Source organism: Pelodiscus sinensis, chromosome 28, assembly GCF_052426305.1.
Source record: "Pelodiscus sinensis isolate ZL-2025 chromosome 28, ASM5242630v1, whole genome shotgun sequence".
Taxonomy (NCBI): domain Eukaryota; kingdom Metazoa; phylum Chordata; order Testudines; family Trionychidae; genus Pelodiscus; species Pelodiscus sinensis.
The window spans coordinates 17,615,163-17,638,565 of NC_143079.1; the positions used below are offsets into that span (position 1 = coordinate 17,615,163).

Below are 23,403 nucleotides of genomic sequence, written 5' to 3' on the forward strand. Positions count from 1 at the left end.
CAGGCGAGGGCTGCTGTATGTTGTTTACTAGGTGCAGGGGGTAAAGTGTGTTGTAGGCAACCTGGGCATGCCTTCTTTGCCATGGATTTGTCCTTTGGCATTTGGCTTATATTCACAGGCCTTCTCTGGGCAGCAGAAGGTAAGAGAAAGTTCTCCTGGTCCCTGGAACAAGCCCTCCCCTCCCCTCCCCTGCTCCACCCTCTTTCTCCAAGCTCCCCCCGCCCGACTGCTCCCTTCCCTCCAGCCCCCTGCCCCAGGCTCCACAGGCCTGGGCTGGCTAGAACCTGGAAGACACAGGAGCTTTTTCCTGTGTGGCCTAGGGGAAAGGGAAAGCCCTGGAGTGAGTTCAAGGTTCTGGTTAAGCAACCCCTGAACTGCAAATCCTGTAACTTAACTACAAAAGGTACTGAGCGCTCAGGAAATGTGGAGCTCTCACTCTGAGTGAGTGATGGAGGGGCAAGGAGAGGGCCCTGAGTGGCTGGGAGTAGCTGTGGTGTTTCTGAGGCTCCCAGTGCAAGTCCTGGTTGAGAACTCCCAGGCTGGTGCTGGGCCTACTTCAAAAGCTTGGAATCCTACTGAGCTGGGCTTAAAAGGGGCTTTCTGCTAATGAGGTGACCCTCCTTTGGTGCATAGCTGCCTGGCCCCTTAGGGTGAGGGGGTGCTGAACTAGAGAAGCTGCTGGGCACTACAGAGAGTTGTGGGACATATCTGAGTCTGTTGCTTTAAGGACTGTCTCTAACTTCAGTCCTGACTTTGTATAAAGAGAAGGGGGGGGGGGGGGGCTTCCTTTGCAAAGGATCACAATGGGCAGCTCATCTTAGCTATCTATTTAGTGCTGCTTTGGCTTGAGGTGGAGATGAGATCAGTAACTTTGCTAGCTCTGCTCTGCTGTCAGTATTCCCAGGGCTTGGCTAGAGGCCATTCCCTGGGCATTCCTCTGGAGCAGTGTTTCCCAAATGGTGTTCTGTGGAACCCTGGAATTCTGAAAAGTCAAAATAAGGGTTCTGTGAGAATTAGGGTTGCCAGGTGTCCAGTTTGGACTGGACAGGCCAGTATTTGAGCTTTCTGTTTGGGAAACAAACTGAGAAAATATAGATGTATGGTATTTTCTAAATAAGATGTAATGTCGACTGTGCTGTAATGTCAAGTGTATCCAGTATTTTTGTTGAAACCATCTGGCAACCCTAGTGAGAATTCAAAACAAAAAATTAATATTTAAGCATTTATGCATTTTATTTACGTCCCAGAGGTTGACTGTGCGTTGAGTGAAGAAAAACTTCCTTTTGTTTTAAACCTGCTGCCTATTCATTTCATTTGGTGACCCCCCACCCCAATTCTTATATTGTGGGAATAAGTAAATAACTCTTCCTTATTCACTTTTTCCACACCAGTCATGACTTGATACACCTCTTATCATATTCCCCCTTTTGTCTCCTGTTTTCTAAGCTGAAAAGTCCAAGTATTTTTAACCTCTCTATATGGGACCTGTTCCGAAACTGTAATTTTTGTTGCCCTTTTTTTGAGCCTCTTCCAATGCCAATATCTTCTAGATGAGGCTACCACATCTGAATGCAGTATTCAAGATGTGGGTATACCATGGTTTTATATAGAGGCAATAAGATATTCTGTCTTATTTTCTATCCCTTTATTAATGATTCTATTTGGTTTGACTACCACTGTACACTAAGTGGATGTTTTCAAAGAACTGTCTGCAATGACTCCAAGATCTCTCTAGTAGTTGTAGCCAAATTATTCCCCATCATATTCTATGTGTAGTTGGGATTATTTTTTCCAATTTGCATTAATTTACATTTATCAACATTAAATTTCATTTGCCATTTTGTTGCCCAACACTTAGTTTGAGATCTTTTTGAAGGTCTTCGGTCTGCTTTGGTCTTAACTATCTTGAGCAGTTTGGTATCCTCTACAAATTTTGCCACCTCACTGTTTGCCCCTCTTTCTAGATCATTTATAAACAAGTTGAATAGGATTGGTCCAAGACTCTTGGGAGACCCCACTAGTTACCTCTCTCCACTCTGCTAACTTGCCATTTATGCCTACCCTTTGTTTCCTGTGTTTTAACCAGTTATCAGTCCATGAAAGGACTTTCCATCTTATCCCATGATAACTGACTTTACTTAAGAGCCTTTGGTGAGGAATCTTGTCAAAGGCTTTCTGGAAATCTAAGTTATGGGAGATCTTTTGGATCCCCTTTGTCCACATGTTTGTTGAGTCCCTCAAAGAACTCTAGTGCAGACTAACTTGGCCACCCCCTGAAGCTCTGGTAGATGAGTAAGGCATTACTTCCCTTTAGAGAAACCATGTTGGCTTCCCACCAACAAATTATGTTCATCTGTCTTGACAATTTTATTCTTTACTATAACTTCAACTAATTTGCCTGGTACTGACATTAGATTTACTGGGCTAATTGCCAGGTTCACCTTACACCCTTTTTAAATATTGGTGTCACATTAGCTATCTTCCAGTCATTAGGTATAGAAACTGATTTAAAGGATAGGTTACAAACCACAGTTCATAGTTCTGCAATTTCACATGTGAGTTCCTTCAGAACTCTTGGGTGATGCCATCTGGTCCCAGTGACTTGTTACTGTAAAGTTTATCAATTTGTTCCAAAACCTCCTCTGACACCTCAATCTGGGACAATTCCTCAGTTTTGTCACCTAAAAAGAATGGCTCAAGTTTGGGACTCTCTCCAATAGCCTCAGCTGTGAAGACTAGGGTTGCCAGATGGTTTCAACAAGAACACTGGACACACTTGACATTACATCACAATCTACATTACATCCTATTTAGGAAATACTGGACACTTCTATTTTCTCAATTTGTTTCCTGAACAGAGCTAAAATACTGGACTGTCTGGTTCAAAACTGGACACCTGGCAACCCTAGTGAAGACTGAAGGAAAGAATTCATTTAGCTTCTCTGCAGTTACCTTATCTTTGAGTGCTCCTTTAGCATCTTGATTGTCCAAAGGCCCTGCTTGTTTAGCAGGCTTCCTGCTTCTGATGTACTTAAACATTTTGGTATCACTACTTGTGTTTTTGTCTAGCTGTTCTTCAAACTCCTTTTTGGCTTTTCTTATTGTATTTTTACACTTAATTTGACACAGTTTATGCTCCTTTCTATTTTTCTCACTAGGATTCAACTTCCACTTTTTAAAATATCTTATCTGTCACTGCTTCTTTTACTTGGTGGTTAAGTCACAGTGGCACTTCTTTGGTTCTTAGGCTGTATCTAGACTACATCCCTTTCTCAAAAAAGGGATGTAAATTAAACACTTCAAAATTGCAAATGAAGATGACTTTTTCAATTTGGCTACATCTACACTGCAGAGTCTTTGCGCAAGAAAAAATACAGTAGATCGTCAGACAGGGCTTTTTGCACAAGAGTTATTCTTCCTTGTATGAGAAATAAGCCTTTTTGCGCAAGAGCTCTTGTGCAAAAAGGTGTGTGAATGGACAGCAGGGCTGCGTCTAGACTGGCAAGCTTTTCCGCAAAAGCAGCTGCTTTTTACAGAAAAACTTGCCAGCTGTCTACACTAGCCACTTTGAATTTGCGCAAGAACACTGACAATCTAATGTAAGATTGTCAGTGTTCTTCCGCAAATACAATGACTCTCCCGTTTGGGGGGGAAGCCCTCTTGCGCAAATGCTTTGGCACAAGAGGGCCAGTGTAGACAACTGAGAACTGCTTTGCGCCATAAAGCCCTGATGGCGAAAATGGCGATCGGGGCTTTCTTGCACAAAACCGCGTCTAGATTGGCACAGACGCTTTTCCGCAAAAAGTGCTTTTGTGCAAAAGCGTCCGTGCCAATCTAGATGCTCTTTTCCACAAATGCTTTTAACGGAAAAACTTTTCCATTAAAAGCATTTGCGGAAAATCATGCCTGTCTAGACACAGCCCAAGGCTACGTCTAGATTGCATCCCTTTTTCATAAAAGGGATGCAATTAGACATATTGCAATTGCTAATGAAGCAGGGATTTAAATCTCCCCTGCTTCATTAGCATAAAAATGGCTGCCGCTTTTTTTGGCACGGAGCTTTGCTGGAAAAAAGCACTAGTCTAGACTCTTATTTTAAGAGGGATAAGGGATCTTTCGGAAAAGGCTTTATTTTCCGCAAGATCCGCGTCTAGACTGGCGCTTTTTTCCAGCAAAGCTCCGTGCCAAAAAAAGCGGCAGCCATTTTTATGCAATGATTTAAATCCCTGCTTCATTAGCAATTGCGATATGTCTAATTTGCATCCCTTTTACGAAAAAGGGATGCAATCTAGACATAGCCCTAATGTTTGTGTATAAGCACTCTAAAAATTCTCACTATTTAACTGACATTTCCTGGTGTCTCAATGCAATCAAATGGAAAAAGTCTCTGGCTTGACCCATCCATCACATAGAGAATATCTATTAATGTTGGCTTGTGAATTGCTTGGGTACCTTACCTATCTAGAGGGAGGCAGTAGTGCATGTGCCCTGAGGAAGAAGCCTAGGTAGCCTGAGGTTGCTGAGGGACTTGCAGGGCTTGACAAGTGCTGTGGGCTGTAGTGGTGCCAAACAGGGACTGACATGCCTAAGGCTGGCTGTTTAGATCCACAAGCAGCATTGTGGATGTGGGCCTAAACATCTGTCTCCACTAGCTGCTAACTTGCCTTTTGTTTAATATTAGTAACTTACTGATGACCTTGGTATTGCTGCTTAACCGTGCTATGCCTCAGCCTCCCTAATGAGGCTGAAAATTCCTAGGGCTCAAAATCTAAAGAGGCTTTTGGAAGTGACTGAACATAGCAAGGGAGGGAGTTTTGATTCTCCTGGACACTCTGGAAATTCCTTGTGTACCAGGGATCTGAGCTGATGGAAATTGAGGGCTAAGCTTAACTACCTCTACAATGTTCCGTACATAACAGCTGTGCAGTTTAATTTTTCTTAAACCTTCTTCTCACCTGACCTGACTTGTTTCTGAATCTCCTTGAGATCCAGCTACTCCCTGCCGAATGGATGTTGTACCAGTGAATCCTCACTAAATGCCTAACCAGGGCAGCTGAAGTAATTGCATAATGGTTGAATGCTGTTCACGGAACATGGCTCTAGACCGGTGTTTCTAAAAGCGTTCTGTGGAATCACTCAAACACTGCTCTGGACCTCTCAGGGACAGTCAAAAGGACTTGGCACACTGCTTTGAGACTGCACAAGAGGCTCCTCTTGTGCCCTGAATACTCCAGGGTGAGACCTGTGGAATGGAAGCCCCTGGTGCCTGAAGGTAGGGTTGGTAAAGTGGCAACAAGTTATGACCATCTCATTCACTGCCCTATGCTGCTCAGAACTGTATTTGCTTCCTTGACTTCTGTGGGCCCTACAAATCCAATGCTGCTATGGGAGAGGCAGCTGTGTTAGCCTGGTTTGTCCTTGGTGGGGCAGGTGCCAAAGACTCTGCCTGGATCCCAGATCAATGCTGATTGTCTGAGCTCTTGCTGCCACCTCTGCAAAGACTTTCAGGGAGGGGAGGGAGCTTCATCTTGAGGTGCCCAATTTGAGACTGAGCACCCATGCGTTGTTTCTATCAGGCATCTACCATCAGTCACTCCTGAAACTGCAGCTGGAGTTGGAGGTGAGTGGGTTTGCTAGTGCCTGGAGGGAGGGGGGTGGATGGGTGTGTAGCCATCTCAAAGGCAGTCCCTAAACTACCCCAAGGAGGGAATGAGAATGGAAACTCTGACTTAATCTCCCTTTTTTTTTTTCTAGCGTTCCCCTCAGGAAGCCGTGGTGACTCCTTCCAGCCCAGAGAGTCTGAAAAGCATGCTGTTGGTATGACTGGGAATCTACCTGCTGGTGATGAGATCCTCAACATTAATAAAGGTGGGAGATCCCCTCACAGCATGCAATATCTGCCAATCTTGCTGCAAGCTCCTGCTTGCTGTGACCTGTCCTGTTGGGGTGTCAATAGCTGTAGGAGCAGGAATGCCATCTTCATACTAGTCTGTATGCAGTGTGCCCTGCCTCAGCTGGTGTTCTTCTGCTGGTGGCATATCCCAGCATGTCTCCATTAGTGTTCTGGCATGGTTTGCTTCCCCTGCTTCAGGAAAACCTGAGAACCAACCCATTAAATAGCTCAGCTGGTCTACAATGGGTCTAAATTGTTCCTAGGCCTAACCGCTCTTGGTAGGACTCTGTCTGGACTCCTTCCAAGGCTGGGGAGCATGCAGTGGGTTGCCTGCAATAATGCAAGCCAAGAGAACAGTGTCTGGAGGAACATCAGACAATCTCCCATGGATGCCGGGGGACTATTCTTGGAGTGTATTTGGATGGGGGAGGAAGGTAGTAACTAAGTATAGGCAGTGGACAGCTGCCGAGTACATGACTGGTTGTCAAGAAGCAAGTCTCTGCAGATTCCTAACAAAGCTCTGGATCAAGCTTCCCATGATCAGGGTGCAGGTTGTGCTCTGATTCTGGACTGGCTGCTCACTTGGTGGTGATAGCAGGTCAGGTACCTTCTACCTGAGGCACATGGGGTGCATAGAATGATGGGGGTTCTTCTACTTCCAGAGCTCATCCCTCCAGAGGCACCAGGGAGCAGCTTCCTGATGGAAGGTGACATTGTGAAAGTGGTGAGTGAAGCTCCTGCGGTGTAGGAGGGGAATCCATTTTTGGAGAAGGCTCCTTTTGGGTGAGGGGGTTGGAGAAGACAGGATCATAAGACTGTATCTGTTGGCAGGTCTCTAGCCCTGAGCAGGTTGCTGTGGGTAGATCTGAATGGACTGGATCCAGGATTGGGAGTCCTAGTGATGTTCTTAACTGGCTCCAGGTGCTTGCTACAGCAGCATTGAGGCCAGATGCAGAGGAGGGAAGCAGAAACACATTATCAACAGGAGCACAGAGCCCTCACTAATCTCTGCCTCTGCCACAGCTAGTGACACTAAATGAGAACGCAATGTGCAATGAGCTGTAGAGATGTTGACCTTGATTCCAGATCCTCTACGAACAATAGCTGAGGAGTCAAATGTCAGGCAAAACTACCACCACTGCTAAGCAGATAGATCTTCTAAGAACTTATGTTGGGTTGCACAAAGTGAGGGAAGAGTTCTGCATTAAGATGTGGAGGCCTCTGCTGCACATGGGGAGTGTGTATGGGGTGACCCCTCACTTTCCTGCAGAGGGGGATTTGGCTTCCAAAAGTAGGCCCCATGCCCAGACAGCTCCTCTGCCCCTTGCATTTTCCTGCATTGATCCTGGTGAGTTAACATTTCAAATTATGAAGGACTATAAATCACAGGGGGACAAAATTACCAAGGTCAAGGCAACAAACAAGATTAAACTGAGGACACAAGCTAACCAAGCATTAGAAGCAAGAGGAAGACCAAGGACAAGGTGGTAGGCCAATAGACAAGCTGTCTAATACCCTAGAAAATTTAAAGAGCTGGCTGAAGAGATTTGAGCCACTAGCATCTCTTAACTTTGTGGACAAAGGTAAGGTCCCAGAGGACTAGAAAAGTGAACATAACACCTGCAGGTCCACTGAACAATGTGCCCAGGACCTGTAGAATTGACATGTGGTATGCTGCGGAGCTCTGTGCTGCACATGCTCCAGCTGCCTCTGAGGGCCGGCAAAGGGGGAAAGGTGCTGTGCTCTTGGGTAGCTCTGCCCCTTCTGGGCATGCAGAGCCGGTCACCCCTTCTCTCTCCCCCCCCCCCTCACGGTCTAGCAATCCTGTTGGCTCTCCTGAGTGCCCATCTGTAAAGGGGAATAAAGAAATGGCAAGGAATTATAGACCAGTCAGTTTAATTTTGGTATCCAGAAAGATAATGGAGCAAATAGTCAATTTGCAAGCACCTAGAAGAAAATAAAGCAGACATCAGCATGGATTTGTTCAGAACAAATCAAGGGCTTTAATTTGGTTTGACATGTTTGACAGGGTAAGAAGCCTTAAGAACAGGGGTAAAGCAGTAATGTGATATATCTTGACTTTAAGGCTCTTGTGATAGTCTCACGTAGCTTTCTCATAAAGAAACTAGAGAAATATAGCCTAGATGACCCTGCCTTTAGGTGGATGTACAACTGGTTGGGAAAAGTGTACTTGGTGGTTGTTGATGCTTCAGAGTAAAGCTGGAAGGGTATATCGAATGGAATTCTGAAGGCATCTATTCTGGGTTTTATCCCATTCAAATTTATAAAGATACTGAAAAATGGACTCTATTTAAAATTTGGGGTGGATAGGGGGCACTTCTAAGGGCAGGATTAGAATTTAAAATTATATTAAACAAACAAATAGTCCCTAAAGTATAATTGGTCCTGCATTTGTCCTACACTTAGGCTGTGTCTAGATTGCAACCCTTTCCATAAAAGGGATGCAAATTAGACACAGCGTGATTGCAAATGAAGCGGGGATTTAAATCTTCCCCCCTTCATTTGCATAAACATGTCTGCCACTCTTTTCTGGCTCGGGGCTTTGCCGGCAAAAAGCGCCAGTCTAAAGTGGCAGACATGTTTATGCAAATGAAGGGGGGAAGATTTAAATCCCCGCTTCATTTGCAATCACGCTGTGTCTAATTTGCATCCCTTTTATGGAAAGGGTTGCAATCTAGACACAGCCTTAAGGAATAAGTTTCCCCAAATACAAACTGGGAAATTACTGCCTAAAGTACTTCAGAAAAGGCTCTGGGCCCCCACTATAGAAAGGATAGACACATTGAAGAGGATCCAGTGGAGGGCAGTCAAAATGATTAGGGGGCTAGAGAACATGATCTATGAGAGGCTGAGGAATTTGGGCTTAATTAGTCTACACAAGAAGAGTGAGGGGATTTGATAGCCTTCAACTACCTGAAGGGACGGTTCTAAAGGATGGAGCTAGACTGTTCTCAGCGATAGCAATGACAGAATGTGGAGCAATGGTCTCAAGTTGCAGTGGTGGAGGTTTAGGTTGGATATTAGGAAACTATTTCCCTAGGAGGGAGGTGAAGGATTGCAATGGGTTACCTAGGCTAAGTCTAGACTGCAGGCTTCTTTCAGAAGAAGCTTTTCTGAAGAGATCTTCCAAAAGTGTCCATACTGCCAAAATGCATCAAAAAAGCAATCTGCTTTTTTGACAGCATCCACACTGAATGGACACTCGCTCATATTTCAGTTGTGATTACTATGGACAGAGTGGCCACCAGGACACTTGTGCTTTTCCTCTTTCCTTTTCTTTCAAACTCTCTTCCCCATCTACACACCTTTTTCTAAAATAGCTTTCAGAAAAAGGCTTCTTTCTTGTAGAAAGAGGCTTACCAATGTTGGAGGGAAAAAATCTTTGTTCTTTTGACTTTTTTTTTTAAATGTGATTGCAGTGTGGACATAAGTGAAGTTTTATAGAAATGGCTGGTTTTTCCAAAAACTCTAGTGTAGACGTAGTCCTAGAGAGGTGATGGAATTTCCATCCTTGGAGGTTAAGTCCCGGGTTGACAAAGCCCTAGCTGGGATGATTTAGTTGAGGTTGGCCCTGCTTTGAGTAGAAGGTTGGACTAGATGACTGAGCAATCTTCCAATCCTACATTTCTATGACTTCAGAGCTTGCCATACTAAAGCTGAACAGAGGTTCTTGTTAGAACGTCTTGTGTCTAGTTTTGGCTAAAATAGTGTTCTGCTCCAGGGACCTGACAAAAGCAGCACCTAGCTCACATGGCAGCCATGTGAGCTTCACTGACATGGCTTTATGATCTGACAGTGCATAGAGGGAGACATGTGATTCAATAGAACTACAATGCAGTAACCACTTCAGAATGCAAACACAGCAGTAACAGATGGAGCTGTCAATGCAGAGGACATGAGACTGAACCACAAGGGGAAGCACTGTGCTTTCCCTCTGTTTCCACTATATGCAGCTAGTACAGTTTAACGGTAGCCATTGATGAACCTTGACTGGCTGGTGATCAGTGTTCAAGGACAAACCTAGTAAGGGGATGCTGAAGCCTGGTGGTCGTCTTTCCTCCAGTTAGGCTATTGGTTACAGGCCAATCCTAGGGACACCTGCCCACCAACTAGCATATTTCTTTCTCCTGTTCTAGAGCCCTTTCAGACTGTTCTCATCTGCAAGCCCAAAATGGCCAAAGAGAAGAGGCACAGTCCAAATTCCTTATGTCATCTCCTACAAATATGGTAGGTGGTGTCTAGTGCTAGAAGCCTTTCTTGAAGGGCAGGGTCTAGGTATTGGGTGACAAACACTAGATAGACCAACAGGGGGCCCCCAGGGTTCAGGAAGGTACCTATTGAATAACAGTTGGCAATTGGCACTACAACCCTGGCTGCCAGAAAGTAATCACCTTGCCTCTTTGGCTGGCTGTGGTTTCTTAGCTGGTTGAAGTAACAAGGACTTGCTGACCACTGGCCTTTCTAGAAGGGGCTTTGCTAGGGCAGTGGTTCTAAAATGTTTGTGCTAATGACCACTTTCACACAACTAGCCTCTAGAGTAACTTCCTTATACAAGTGTCTAACAACATTATAAATGCTGCTGGCTAGGCTGGGTTTGGGGTGGAGGCTGACAGCTCACAACCCCACCATGTAGTATCCTCGTGCCTCTAGGAGGTCCCAAGTCCCCCTTTGAGAGCCTCTGCACTAGGGACTAATCACTAACTTGGCACTAGCTTGTATTGCCAGTTCCCAGGAGTACCTGGCCCTCCAGGGACCCTGAGTTTCTCTAGCCACACAGTGGACTGCTGGAAATGGCCACTTGTCTGTTTCTGTGGAATTGGGCTACCCAGTCAGGGACAGGAGCTGCACCAGCTTCTAGAAGAAGAGCTGGCAGGGTGAGTGTTCCAAAGCCCAGACAGCTGTAGAGATGCAGGTGAGTCAGCCAGGTAGCATGATACTGAAGTGCCTCTCCTCCCCAGATAGGCCTAGTGTGAAGATCATCCAGGAAGCACTTGCAGACTTTGCAAAGTTCACCTGCATCAAGTTTATTCCATATTCTTACCAGAAAGACTTTATCTCCATCATGCCAATGTCTGGGTGAGTACTGAGCCTGGGCTGGTAACTTCACATGCTTCAAGGTAGCATAGTAAAATGCTCACTTGCTTCCTGCTAGCTCTTTCAGACTGCCCCACTCTGCCCAAGTGAATCCTCACTGGCTGTGGTACTCAGTGACACCATCCACCCCAATCTGGAGTCTCATCCCATCCAGTAATGCTTCCTGAACCAAGCTCCAGCTCTCCTAAAGCTGGAGAGCATCACAGAACTCAGTGCTAGGCCTTGTCCCAGTCAAGTCACTGGTGCAGGCCTGCAGCCCCCCACTAGCCAGCAGCAGGAACTCAACCTAGGCCTGTTTGCACCAAACCACTGGCTTTATTTGAACTACAGTAGCCTGTTACCCTCTGAGCAGAGTGTAGTATTCAGAGCATCATCCCTCTTCTCCCAGGTGAGAGCAGTGCATCTGACTACCCCCCAGCATGTCAAACTCAGTGGGGATTGGCACTGAACTGCTGAAGTGCCAGTTACCTGACAGCCTCTGAATGGACTGCAGGGGCCTATAGAACTTGTGATCTCTTCTCCCTAGGCCAGGAGCACTCAGCAGTCTTTCTGCTCATGTGACACTCCCCCCCCCCCCCCCCCCCTCCCCAGCTCTCAGCAGAACAGCTAGACAGCCCATACAGGTGCCAGAGATGGGCTGGAGGTGGCTCTCAGTTTCCTGAGTTAGCTTGGCCCTTCAGTTCTGCTGACCTATCAGATGGGGCCCCTATTCCAATGCTGGGTTGGTGTTGCCCTTCTGGCTGAGATGCTGCTAGCTCTCAAAGTGAACATGCCTGAAGCCCAAAGTAAGCAGAGGGCCAGACCCCATCAAGGTCTGGCAGGATTTACACTGGTATAACCAAAATCAGTGCCTAAGCTACAGCCAGGGGCATCTGGTGCCTGGGAGTGGGGCAGGAGGCAGGTATGGCCACACAGGAGCAGGGGACATGAAAGAGCACTCCATTTAGCAATGAATACTTTGAGGGTAGAGGGGGAGGTGTACCTCCCAGGTGCTGCCACGAGTCCCCTATGACTGCAGCTTGCCTGCCTGCCTTAGCCATGTTGTAGGGGCTGCTCTGCTTGGCAGAGTGCCCCTCCCTTCTCCTGAACAGCTGTCTCTGGTTCACACTAGGTGCTTCTCCAGCGTTGGACGCACTGGTGGGATGCAGGTGGTCTCCTTAGCCCCTGCTTGCCTCAAAAGTGGGAAGGGTGTGGCTCTGCATGAGCTCATGCATGTGGTGGGTTTCTGGCATGAGCACTCCAGGGCTGACCGGGACAAGTACATTAGCATTTCCTGGAATGAAATCTTGACTGGTAAGTCCTCCCTGCTGTCTCATTCTCACCATTCCAGATTTGGTCTCCTGAAAGCAAGGGGAATGCTGGAGGTGTCTGTCTCCATGCTGTACCTCCAGAGCTGAGGAAGTGTTTTCCCAAAGGAATACAATGGGACCTTCCTGCTACTAACCTAGCACAAGCTCCCTATGCTGGATGCCTGGGGTCCCTGATGTAGGGTGGTGATGGTGCAGGCTCCAGTTTCCTTTGGGTGCATGTGCACAACCAACATTCCAAAACCTGGAAACATCTCAATGAGAGATGCTGAACTTCAAAGCCCCATTAGAATAAGCATTGCCCCATCTACCAGACCAGGAGGGATGCCAAGTAGTTGAAGTAGGAAATGCCAACTGAAGTGCATCCCACTGGCCTGTGCCATCAGTACAGAAGAGCTGCAGTTGTAAAGCAGGAGCATAGAGTTGGTGCTGATGCCCTTCCAGTGACTGGCATGGCACAGAGGGTGCCACATGTCCCAGTCAAAGGCAGGGCTCTAGGCTGTTGGAGTAGATGTTACACTCCTCTTGTCTTTCAGGTTTTGAAATCAACTTCATGAAATCCTGGACTAGCAACATGTTGGTGAACTATGATTACTCTTCAGTCCTACACTATGGCAGGTAACACACAGGCCTGAGCACTCACATCAAGTCATACCAGGGGCGTGCTCCTGAGGCTGCTAGCTTATTCTAACATCAGTGCTCAGGCAACCCTCAGGATGCTACTAGAGATCACTCTGGAATATGGCCTGGGGGTGAACTCAGGCAGGCACCACTGTATTAGTCTGCCCAGATCCAAATTACCTCAGGGAAAACAGCCCCATCCAACTGAGGTGTTGACTTGTGTGCCTATTTCATTGCTATCAAAGCACATTTTCTCACTGCTGTGAGTGGCACCTCCCCATGTCAAACAGGTGGTGCTTCAGAGGAGGACCACCCTTGATCAGAGCCAGTTCTCCCCTATACCTGAAGGGCACATGACCTATGTACATGCCTCTAACCATCAAGCTGGATAGGGAAGCTTCTAATCACTTCGTTACCTTACTTGATAGTCTGAAGTCACCTTTCACTACTCCCCTCAATGTAGGAGACCCAGCTTGGGAGATCTCTGCTATGACATGGTCTCCAGACAGATTAGTCCTCTTTCTGAATTCTAGGTATGCCTTCAGTATGACTGGCTTGCCCACCATCATACCACTCTCCAACCCCAATGCTGCTCTTGGGCAGAGGTGGAATCTGAGCAGTTCGGACATCGCCAGAGTCAACAAACTGTACAAATGTTCTCAGACTGGGACAGAATCAGGTAGGGAGGAACTGGGTGCCCCTCCTCTGGGGAGGGGCCCAACACATGGAGACAGTAATGCTTCCAAGCACTTTAGCCCAACCCTTCTGGGAAGGGCCTCGGGAGCAGGTTCTCCTTCAAGAATAGCTAGGCTTGGAAGTGGCAGGATTCAAGGGGAAAGGAATAGAGCAGGAACAGGGCCCACACAGGAATGGGAGTGTGGATGCATCCTGGGTCAGGGTGACTAATTCTCTGCAGAACATCCTGCTGAATTAGAACTAGTGATGTGCACAGCACACCATGACCCAGCTGTGCCATATGTTGATACACACCTCTCTGCTCTCCTAACTTCTTTCCAGAAAGACCAACTGTAAGTACCACCAAAGAGAGGGTAATGGACTTCATCCCAAAGCAGCTGGAACCTTGCCCAACTGAAGGGAAAATCAAAGTGTCCACCCCCTTTCCCACTGCAGGAGCCTTGTCTCCAGGAACCAACCCCCCCAAAACAGCCCAGTGTGTAAGGGGGCCCTCTAAACAAACAAGTCAATTCAGAGCTGGCACGGAGGAACCCATGGGCAGAACTGCAATGGATGATGGACTAAAAGTGCCTTTGACTCCAGGGTGGGGTGTTGAGTCAGTGACATTTGAGCCTACAAAGCTGTCTAACCACGCCAAGACTTACCTGGAAGCTACTGGGAAGCCCCCTCCACCTCCCATGGAAATGAGGATTGTAGAAGCTGAGGGGCAAGCTCTGATTCCTACAGAGGACTCATCACTCCTGGGAGCTGAATCCATTAAAGAGCCTGACTTTACTACAGTAATGACCTCTCCAAAGAGCCAGACAAGCCACCATGGGCAGGCTGCAGAGGGACTTAGTACCATTAAAATTTCCACAAAAACTCTTGCAGAGACCAGTTCTGGTAATTCAAGCCCTGCTAGAGTAACCCTTATGGAGATGAGGGAAATAGTTGAGACTACCAACATCCAAGGAATGGAGTTGACTTATCTTCCTACTTATTGGACCCAAAAGGGGCCAACTCCAGTAATGGAAGTTGGTGTGGTGGCCTTGTCTCTAGACCAAACAGAGTCTCTGGAGACTCAAACTGAGTTGGCCACAGAGGAGAGCACCAGCTTGTTGGAGAGTGCGAGAATCTATAGATCAGCACCTTTGTCTCTGGGGCCAACCCCCCTTGAGCAAGTAAGTGCAGCAGAAACCTTCCATCCAACAAGCACTGAAAAATTGACCACTAGACTGGTCTGCTCCAGAGCCATAACCTCCATGGCACCCCCCAGGACCACATCTGCCCCAACTTGGGAGACACTGTCTCCATTTCAAGAGATGATCCCTGTGACACACGCTCCAGAGCAGACCTTCCTGCTATCTTCCATACAGAGCTGGGCCAGCAGCCTGACCAAAAGAAACCAGCCTGCAAGTGGCCAGACATACAGCTCAGGGAGTAATGAGAGAAGCACCATTGCCATGCCTGCTAGAGGCATTACAGAGACTGAACCCGCAGACATGATGCAACCTACAACAGTAATGAACTCCTCAGAGATGGCTGAGAACCATACAACTTACCCAGTGGAAATAGGACTGCAGGAAGGCACAACTAGGCATAAAGGTACAGCCCTGCATTCATCAGGAATTGAAACATCCTATAAAGTACCTCCTACAAAACCTACTACTTCCATGAAGACCCAAATGAAGTTGGGATTTGTAGAAACCACAAAAATCAAAGCCAGCTGCAAGCATGGCTCTCCTGGCTTAACAGAATGGACTGAAGTGGAAGATGCTGAGTGTGCTACAGATGCAGTGACCTTTCCAGTGGCTTGGGTCTCCCAATCCTCTGAACCAGCTGACACTGGTATACAAGCAACTACAACCAACTACACGGTGCACACTAATGGAAGAACTTCACCTACAGCAGTTGGACCCACAACACCCTTATTGGGGGCTTCTGAGAACCCAGTAATGCACCCATACAGTGCAGAACCTGCAGAAGCTGCAAGAAGCAAAACTATCTTGTCCACCAGAAGGGCAACTGAAATGGAGATGCAAGCTGCCAGTAACGCCTCTCCAAACAGAAGGGGAGGACAAACTTATTCCCCTAATTCTGTGATAGTCTCCACAGTAACCAAACTGAAACCCAAGGAACATCCTTCCAGAGAAGTATTAGGCCTGGAAACCTCATTGGCTCATGCCAGCAGCCCAACTGAGATGGAAATTACAAGTGTCTCACCTGCTTGGACTGAAGCTAAAAACCTGTTGAGCTCCTCAGGAACTAGGGAGGCAACTTTCTTCCCTCATGGTACAGAAAAGGTATACTCCACCAAGGTTCTCCAGTCTTCAGACTTCCGCAGCCTACCTGAGGGGAGGATACAGAAATATGGAGTTGGTTACAGAATGGGGGCTAGATTAGTTACACTTCCCCCTCCACAGTCAAGGCTAAGGACTGAGCTAGTGCCATCGGCAGAAATGCCTGAGTCAACAGCTGAGAAACTGACCCCCATCCATACTGAATCCACAACTAACCAAGCCCAGACAGGTGTAAAAAGAGTTGCCCTGTCCTTGGAAACAAAGCCCACCAACATAGCATACCCTGCAGAGGGACCCTCACTGCTGCAGCCTTCCAGCTCCATTGAACGAAGACTCAAAACTGCAAGTAAACAACCAATGCATGCAAATATGAGTGTCAAGGAAAGCCTGGCACCTCCACAAGGGACTCCTACAACTTCCACTTCTACAGAGGAGTTTCAACACCATTCTACACAAGCTCTAGGCACTCTGGCTTCTCCGTGTCCTCAATACAGACCAGTGGAGGCTGAAAGAGGAAAAACCTTCCTTCTCCCCATGAGAGAGAGACTGCCTGCTGAAGATGAAACCCATATGAGCCCTCTTGCTGCAGGAGTTTCAGAGAGCCAAACAGCCAGTTCAATTGAGCTACAAACTAAAGCTTCACTAGTTAAACAGCACCTTGCTCCCCATGCAGAAAGAGCTGTCTTTCCCACAGCCAACCCTTCAGAAGCTGTGACTGCCCCACTGTTGGGCATGTCTGAGACACCAACCATTCCTGCTGGTGTCACTGGGGAACCCAGAGCCCAAGTAATATCTAGAAAGCAAATGACAGGCCCCTGGAATGCAGAGCCATTGACCAAAGCAATGTCTCTGGAGGCCCCAGCTAAGTTAGGGCTTGTGGAAACTAATTTCCATGCCAGTGCTAGTAAAGAATATGGGTCTCTAATTGCAAGAACCTCCCCTCCACTGAGCAAAACCCCAGAAGTAACCTTCCCTCCTGAATTTCCAGCAACCCACACAGTGGAAATGGATAGTCAGGAAGCAATAAGCACTCACAGAAAGAGAAGTGGATGGATCAGTCTCTCGGCTCACTCCATATTAAAGCGTTCTGTTGCAGGAATGGAACCTGCTTATGTGGTGATCTCTGAAGAACTGGACCACCCACCAATCTACCCATACTCTTGGACTGCAGAGATGAACATGAGTGCTGGAAAGCAGCTGAGCTTGTCAGAATACAGCAGCAGAACAGAGATGGGAGCACAAGAATTCAAAGATGAGCACAGGAAGGAAGGAAGAGCTAGCCCAATGCTCCCTTCTAAGGCAGTGAGGCCAACTCTCAATCATGTCATGTTCCTTCAGGCAAGTAGGCTCAAGAAAAAGCTGTTCCCCTTTGAACAAACCCAGGCACTTCTGGGAAAGAAATCCACAGAACCAGTGATCACCACAGAGGAATTGCTGCTCTCCTCTGGGAACTGGCAGATGCACCAAGTACAGACAGACACCAGTGTTCCTGCCGTGCCCTCCCTAAGAACAGAGGAAGCCAAAGGTGCACGTGCTGCTAGGGGAAGCAGGAGTCAAGGTCTCCTCCCTGAGTCAAATGACATTGTGAGCTACAGAGAGACCCATACCACAAGCCTCCCTGGGGAGGAGGCTGTACCACACATCTCAGCTATGGAGAGGGCTCCCTTAGCAAGAACTGCAAATATCACTTTTGAATCCCTAGAGCCCTGGGAGAGCAGGAAAAACAGCCTGGCTGAAAAGGAAGTGAAGACAGCTGCTGTGCCTGGACTCTTCAGAGCTACTCTTGCTCCTGCCAAACAGTCCAATAACACAGTGCTGGCTACAAAAGCAATAGAAGGCCCGTCTGGGAGGGGGATAGAAACACATGTACAAGGAAATGAAGGTGGAGAGCAGCCTGTTCCTACAACAGAAGGAATGCTGTCTGTGGGCATGGAAACAAAAACTGTGTGCACCTTTTTGGAGGCTTTTGGTGCTCAAATGACTAATGTACCCACTACTTCAGTTACAGAAGAAGCCACAAACCTTGCCAGGAAAGGAGGCAGCAGAGAAATTCAGATTCTAGTTGGAATGCCAGCTGCAGCAACCAAGAGTCTCTGGGAACCTGCAAAAATTGTATCCACCACAGCAAGACATGAAAACCAAACTCTCAGTCCCACAGAGTTGGCATCAAGGGCAGTCCCAAACTGCCAGAGGAAAGCTTGTTCTAGAACAGAGCAAAGGGAAGAAATGAACTTGTCAGTGACTGAAGTGATGTATAGACAATTCCTGGAGGCTCTGACTAAAACCACTCCCCAAGCTGTGCTGGGTCACCAAGAAGTCCAGAAGCCCTGTAGAAAGCAGGGTAGGGTGCACACTTCTGCAACAGGAACTAAAGTCTCACATGTAAGGCCATCTCTAGAGACTGCAGAAACCCCAGTAACAAGCCCAAGCACTGGAATGGCAAATACTATAAGCACTAATGCTGGTCTCAAAGATACTACCTATGTGTTCAGCCCATCAATGGAGATGAAAGGGAAAGGAGCCACAATCTTCCATAGACAGGAAGGACACTACACACTCCTGCCTGCTGGTATATGGCCTATATCAAGGGAGTCAGAACACCCAGGGCATCTGGCCAAGAAAAGCCCCAATAGGGAGATGCATTCGAAAAGGCCATACACTCAGACCCCAGCCCAAACTTCCTCAAACACCAAGGAGGGAACTTCCACTGCAAACACATCAACTGATACAGTGCATTCCACCAGAGAGGTGCTGCTGCTGGAAGCTCCTGAAAATCCAGCTGTGGCAATAAAAGAAGAAACTAGTAGTTACAGAGAAGCGGCTGTAACTACAACCCATCCTCTCGCTTCTGATACTCTAAGCAGTGAAACTGCTGAGCAAGTGCAGTCTACACAAATACACAAGCCAATTCTCAGGAGGCATCAGCTCATCACTCCCTCTGAACAGGGGACCAGCAAACCCACAACTAACATAACCCCTGCAGGAGTTGGAAATACCCCTCTAAGTTCAAGTGGGGTCTCTTATACTGGAATGGTCTTAGCTTCCAGGCAGCTTGCCGAGGGAGTCTCTCTGCTGCAGGCCTCACCAGAAACAGTCAGCCTCATTGAACTGCACAGCCCAATGCATGCCATGATGCTCCCCAGGGAAGAACATGGCCGAAGCCCTTTCCCTCCAGAATGGGTGGAAGCTGTAGTCAGGCTAGGACTTGTCAGAGAGACTCTATCCGCACATTCTCCTGAGCCCCCAGTACAGAGACTAGAGGAGGTCAGTTTCTTACACCAAAAGAGAAAAGGAAAACCCTCTCCTCTTCACCTAGGAACAACACAACCTGTAGAAAATGAGACTTACTTGGAATCTTCTACCAAGAGAGTACTTGGTATAGGAGCCCTAGAAGGCCAAACTGAGCAGGGAACTACAGAAACTTCATTACTCAAAGCACTTGTCTCTTCCCCACTTGCAGAGAGACCTAGCTTGAGAGCAGGTGAAGCAACAGGAGCTGTGAACAATGTGCCTAGTAAGAGTACAGAGACTCAGACCATGCTCCCAAGGGAGACAAGGGCTGCATCAGCAGGACCCAAAGCCCCAGGACAGTCTTACTCCACTACATGGGGGATCAGAATGAAAACAGCTGAGGCCCTGAGTAGCCCAAGTGAGAGGGGGAGGACAGTCACAAGTAGCTACAGGAAGAAAAGTGGACAAGCCCATACCCAACCTCCTATTGGCAGCATATTTTCTGTGGGAAGTGACACAACTTATGTCCATCCAGCCCTGTGGCCTCCCTCCTACCAAAAGGTCCTGGCTGCCACAGAGACTCAAATGGAATCTGGAATTCAGTCTATTGTGGAAGGAATCCCATCTCAATATGTGGGATCTTCCCTTGAGAGCCAAACTACAAGCCCGTCAGCAGGGAGCAATGGAGGGAAACATAAGCTGTCAGCTCCAGTGCATTCCTGGGGGCTGGAAAATGAAACACATGCCACAAAATGGCACTCAAATCTAGCTGAGCAACAGGCCATCGCCACCAAACTGACCAGTGGTGAACTGTCAACCCCACAACCACAGATGCATAAAGCAAGAACTGCCACCAACTCTGCAACACCAGGTTCTGAAGAATCACATCAAATAAAGATGACTCAATTGCAATGGGCTTTCCAAAAGCTCCCCAGTAGCCGGTCTACAGTTGACTCAGAACTCCTGCACCTTGTTGGCAAGAGGTCTTTGCCAGAGATGGAGGAAAGGCCAGCTCCACCCCATGGCTGCAATCCAGATCACACAGTGAGTACTCTGAGCCATGGACACATTGGTCCTCTGATTCCAAACACCCTAGAAAAACTACAGGCAAAGGTTCTAGAAGCACTCCAAAGGCAACACTTCCTGTCACCTGAGTTTCAGAGGTTCCCTGCCACTGGATTACATCCACCTGCAAGAGGGATCAAGCATATTCCTTGGCTTGAGGCAGGTACCTCTTCTCACGAGCAGAATGAGAAGTGTAGGGAACTCTGTCTGTTGGCCAGCCCCTTAGTTGGCCTCTTTCTGCCCAAGAACTGCTGTTGCCTGAACTGCTTTGGTAGAAGCCCACATGCTGCCATGGACAAACTGTCTGGCCCTGGTAAACATGTCCAGCACATCCTGCCAGCTCAAAGGGCTGTGGTGCTGCCAGGACTACCTAACTGGCAGGTCTGTGACTTCAAGAGGGACTTGTGTGGCTGGCAGCAGAGCAACACTGATGACTTTGACTGGATACTTGCCGGGGAAAGACCTGCTGGGCCAGTGACTGGCAATACCTCTGAAACCCAGTGCTCTCCTTCTTGGGGTAAGTGGTGCTGTCTCTGGGCAGTGGGGTGGGAGTAACTGTGCCATGGGGTCCAGGAGTAACCTAGTAAACCAGCTCGTGGGCAGAGGGAGCTGGGAACATGACTCAGCTGATAAGGCTTCAGGAACTCTTAAACACCAGGGGAGTCTGCACTAGGACAGATTGCTGTGGTGACTCACAGCTGGCTCAGCAAGAGGGAGGAGCAGTAGCAGATGGGGATGCTGCCCTGTGACCAGCACTGCATGTTTGAATTAATGCAAGGAAAGATCCTTGGCAAGTGCCCAGCTCTCATTTGGATAGAGGCTTGGGAATGCTGCAGGCATTTAGCTGGTAAAACTCAGCATACTCCATAATACCAGCCCTCCTTTCAGTGACAGGTGAGACTGACAGGTAGGTAGTGGGAGACACCATGGAGCCAAGTCACCTGACTCTGACTTCCCTTGAGTCTTAACGAGCTCCTCTGTGGGGTGGGGGGTGGGGGGGCGCAGGCAGGGGCCCTCAGATCATTGAAAAGCAGCGTTGATACTCCCAGTTCTTTCATGAATCCTAAAGGAATGCAGGGACTGAGCCCTCCCCTAAATTCTCTACAGCTCACTTAATAGCTAAAACATGAAGCGTCCCTGGGAAGCAAGTATGGACAGTGCCTCCACCCCACCACCATGGAAGGTGTTTCTCTCTCCAGGTGGAATGGGGGTCTTGTAGTATCCCTGTACTCAGCCACAAACTAGACTCCTAAAAGCCTAACCCTAAATCCATTTGGAGGAGGATTCAAATTGCCATTCCTGGGTTACAAAAACATTAGTCACATACATAGTTTGAGTTGTTCAGTTTTGCATACATGCACTTACCCATGGCAGGCAGGCGTTCCCTAAATGGGCAGGAAGGAGGGCTGATCAGTGAGGATTTGTGCGTTTGATTCACTCTTCCAGGTAGCTATATCTCCCTGAAGTCTCCTTTCTCCAGACAAACGCCAGAACAGAAAGCTGCTCTAATTAGTCCCATTCTGCAAAAGCTTGGATGCATCCACTTCTGGTACAGCCCACTGGGCTCTGTTATGGGTAAGCTTGGCCTTGTGCCTCTGACAAGGCTTGAAAGGATGTAAACCAGAGCTCGCTGCGGGTATATTGGTTTAGTCCTTCTAGGAGCATGTTTTCAGTCATGCTGGCAATAGCTGAGGGATACTGATTGCTGAAGGCTTCCAGCTGGGGAAGGCGGGACAGGATGAGCCTTGAGAATGCTGAGCACAGCACTGTGGTTTTGCTGTTACTCATCCCAGAGAAACAGATGCTTCCTTATTCCTGTGTCTAAATCAGGGGTGGGTAATCATTTTGGGCCAGGGGCCACTTCAAACATTTTTGAAGTGGCCCGGGCTGCCCAGAAGGGGCAGGGCAAGATGCTTCTGGGTTGCCCCACCCCCACACCATGATTGGCCAGTCAGGGACTGGGGGCAGGGGAGTGTGGGAAGCCTCCACCTGCCCTGTGAGGAGCACGTGGCACTTTGAAGTGCCGCACACTCCTCACGACTGGGACAAGGCAAAGAAAACTTCATGCGGCTCCCCCACCCCCAGGCCCTGACTGGCCTGGGTGCAGGAGGAGCATGAAGCTGCCTCCTGCCCTACCCCCACTCTGTTCCTCACAGGCTGCACTTCAAAGTGCTATGTGCTCCTCACAGGGTGGGAGGAAGCTTCACACCTTCCCCCCCCAGCCAATCAGGGCTTAGGGGCGGGAGTACATGATGTCTCCTCCTGTCCTGTGAGGAGCATGTAGCATTTTGAAGTGCTGCATGCTCCTTGCTGGGCGAGAGGAAGTCTTGTGCACTCCACCGGCCCAGGCCCTAACTGGCCTGGGGTGGAGGAGTGGCAGGGTCTCCAGAGGCTGGATCAACCTGCTTGGCAGGCAGGATCCAGCTTGCAGAGGCCCTCTTGCACACATCTAAATGATCTAGGAACCCTCAAGTACCCCATGCATGCTACCTGTTTGTGAAGTGGTGACCATGTAAACACGGACCAGTTCCGTAAACAAAAGTAACCCCAACTCTGATCAGCAGGGGACAGGGACAATGTTGGGTTTATTGGCCTGTCTGTTGTTCTGTATCCTGCTGGCATTAAGTGCTTGAATCTCTCACCAGGCACAATCAGCATCTATCTCAAAGTTGCAGGTGCCCCTGAGTGGCACAGAATCTGGTCTGCCAAAGGGCAGCAGGGCACAGACTGGCATGAAGTAAGTGTGGAGGCCTGTGTGTCTCAGAAGCTGCAGGTGAGAGCCCTGCTGGGTGTGTCTTCTGTCTCTGGCTGGGGAGGGAGGATATGGCATGTGGGTGATCAGGGGTTTTGTCAGGAGAATGCTTGGTAGCTTGGAGGGGAAAGATTTGCCTGAGACTCAGACAGGCTCTGGAAATAAGTGCTGCCTTCCTCCTCCCTTCCTGGGTGCTGTTACCTACAGTTGCCCAGCAGAGAAGGCAATGGAAGCTAGGCAGGGAGTGGCTTTGAGTTGGCCTCTTGAGCCCAAGCAGTAGTCAGTAACTGAAATCTTTCTGCTGTAGGTGATGGTGGAAGGAGTCATTGGCCTGGAAGCAGGGAGTGATGCTGCCATTGATGACCTCGCTTTCTGTATGGCGGAGTGTCAGGAAGGCTGTGAAGAGCTAGCTGCCTTATACAGAAAGTGAAACAAGCATCAAAC

The 23,403-nt window shown here is 48.3% G+C and overlaps 1 protein-coding gene across 1 annotated transcript; it reads left to right on the plus strand.

Moving 5' to 3' along the window:
• ASTL (astacin like metalloendopeptidase) lies at positions 1-23,403 on the plus strand. Its single transcript, XM_025180071.3, has 12 exons — positions 1-139; positions 5,755-5,868; positions 6,556-6,617; positions 10,051-10,141; positions 10,873-10,990; positions 12,120-12,301; positions 12,852-12,933; positions 13,470-13,615; positions 13,954-20,724; positions 21,654-21,782; positions 22,853-22,980; positions 23,267-23,403. Exons 1-12 carry the CDS (start codon positions 82-84, stop codon positions 23,387-23,389), a joined length of 8,004 nt encoding a protein of 2,667 aa, XP_025035856.3. The 5' UTR covers positions 1-81; the 3' UTR covers positions 23,390-23,403.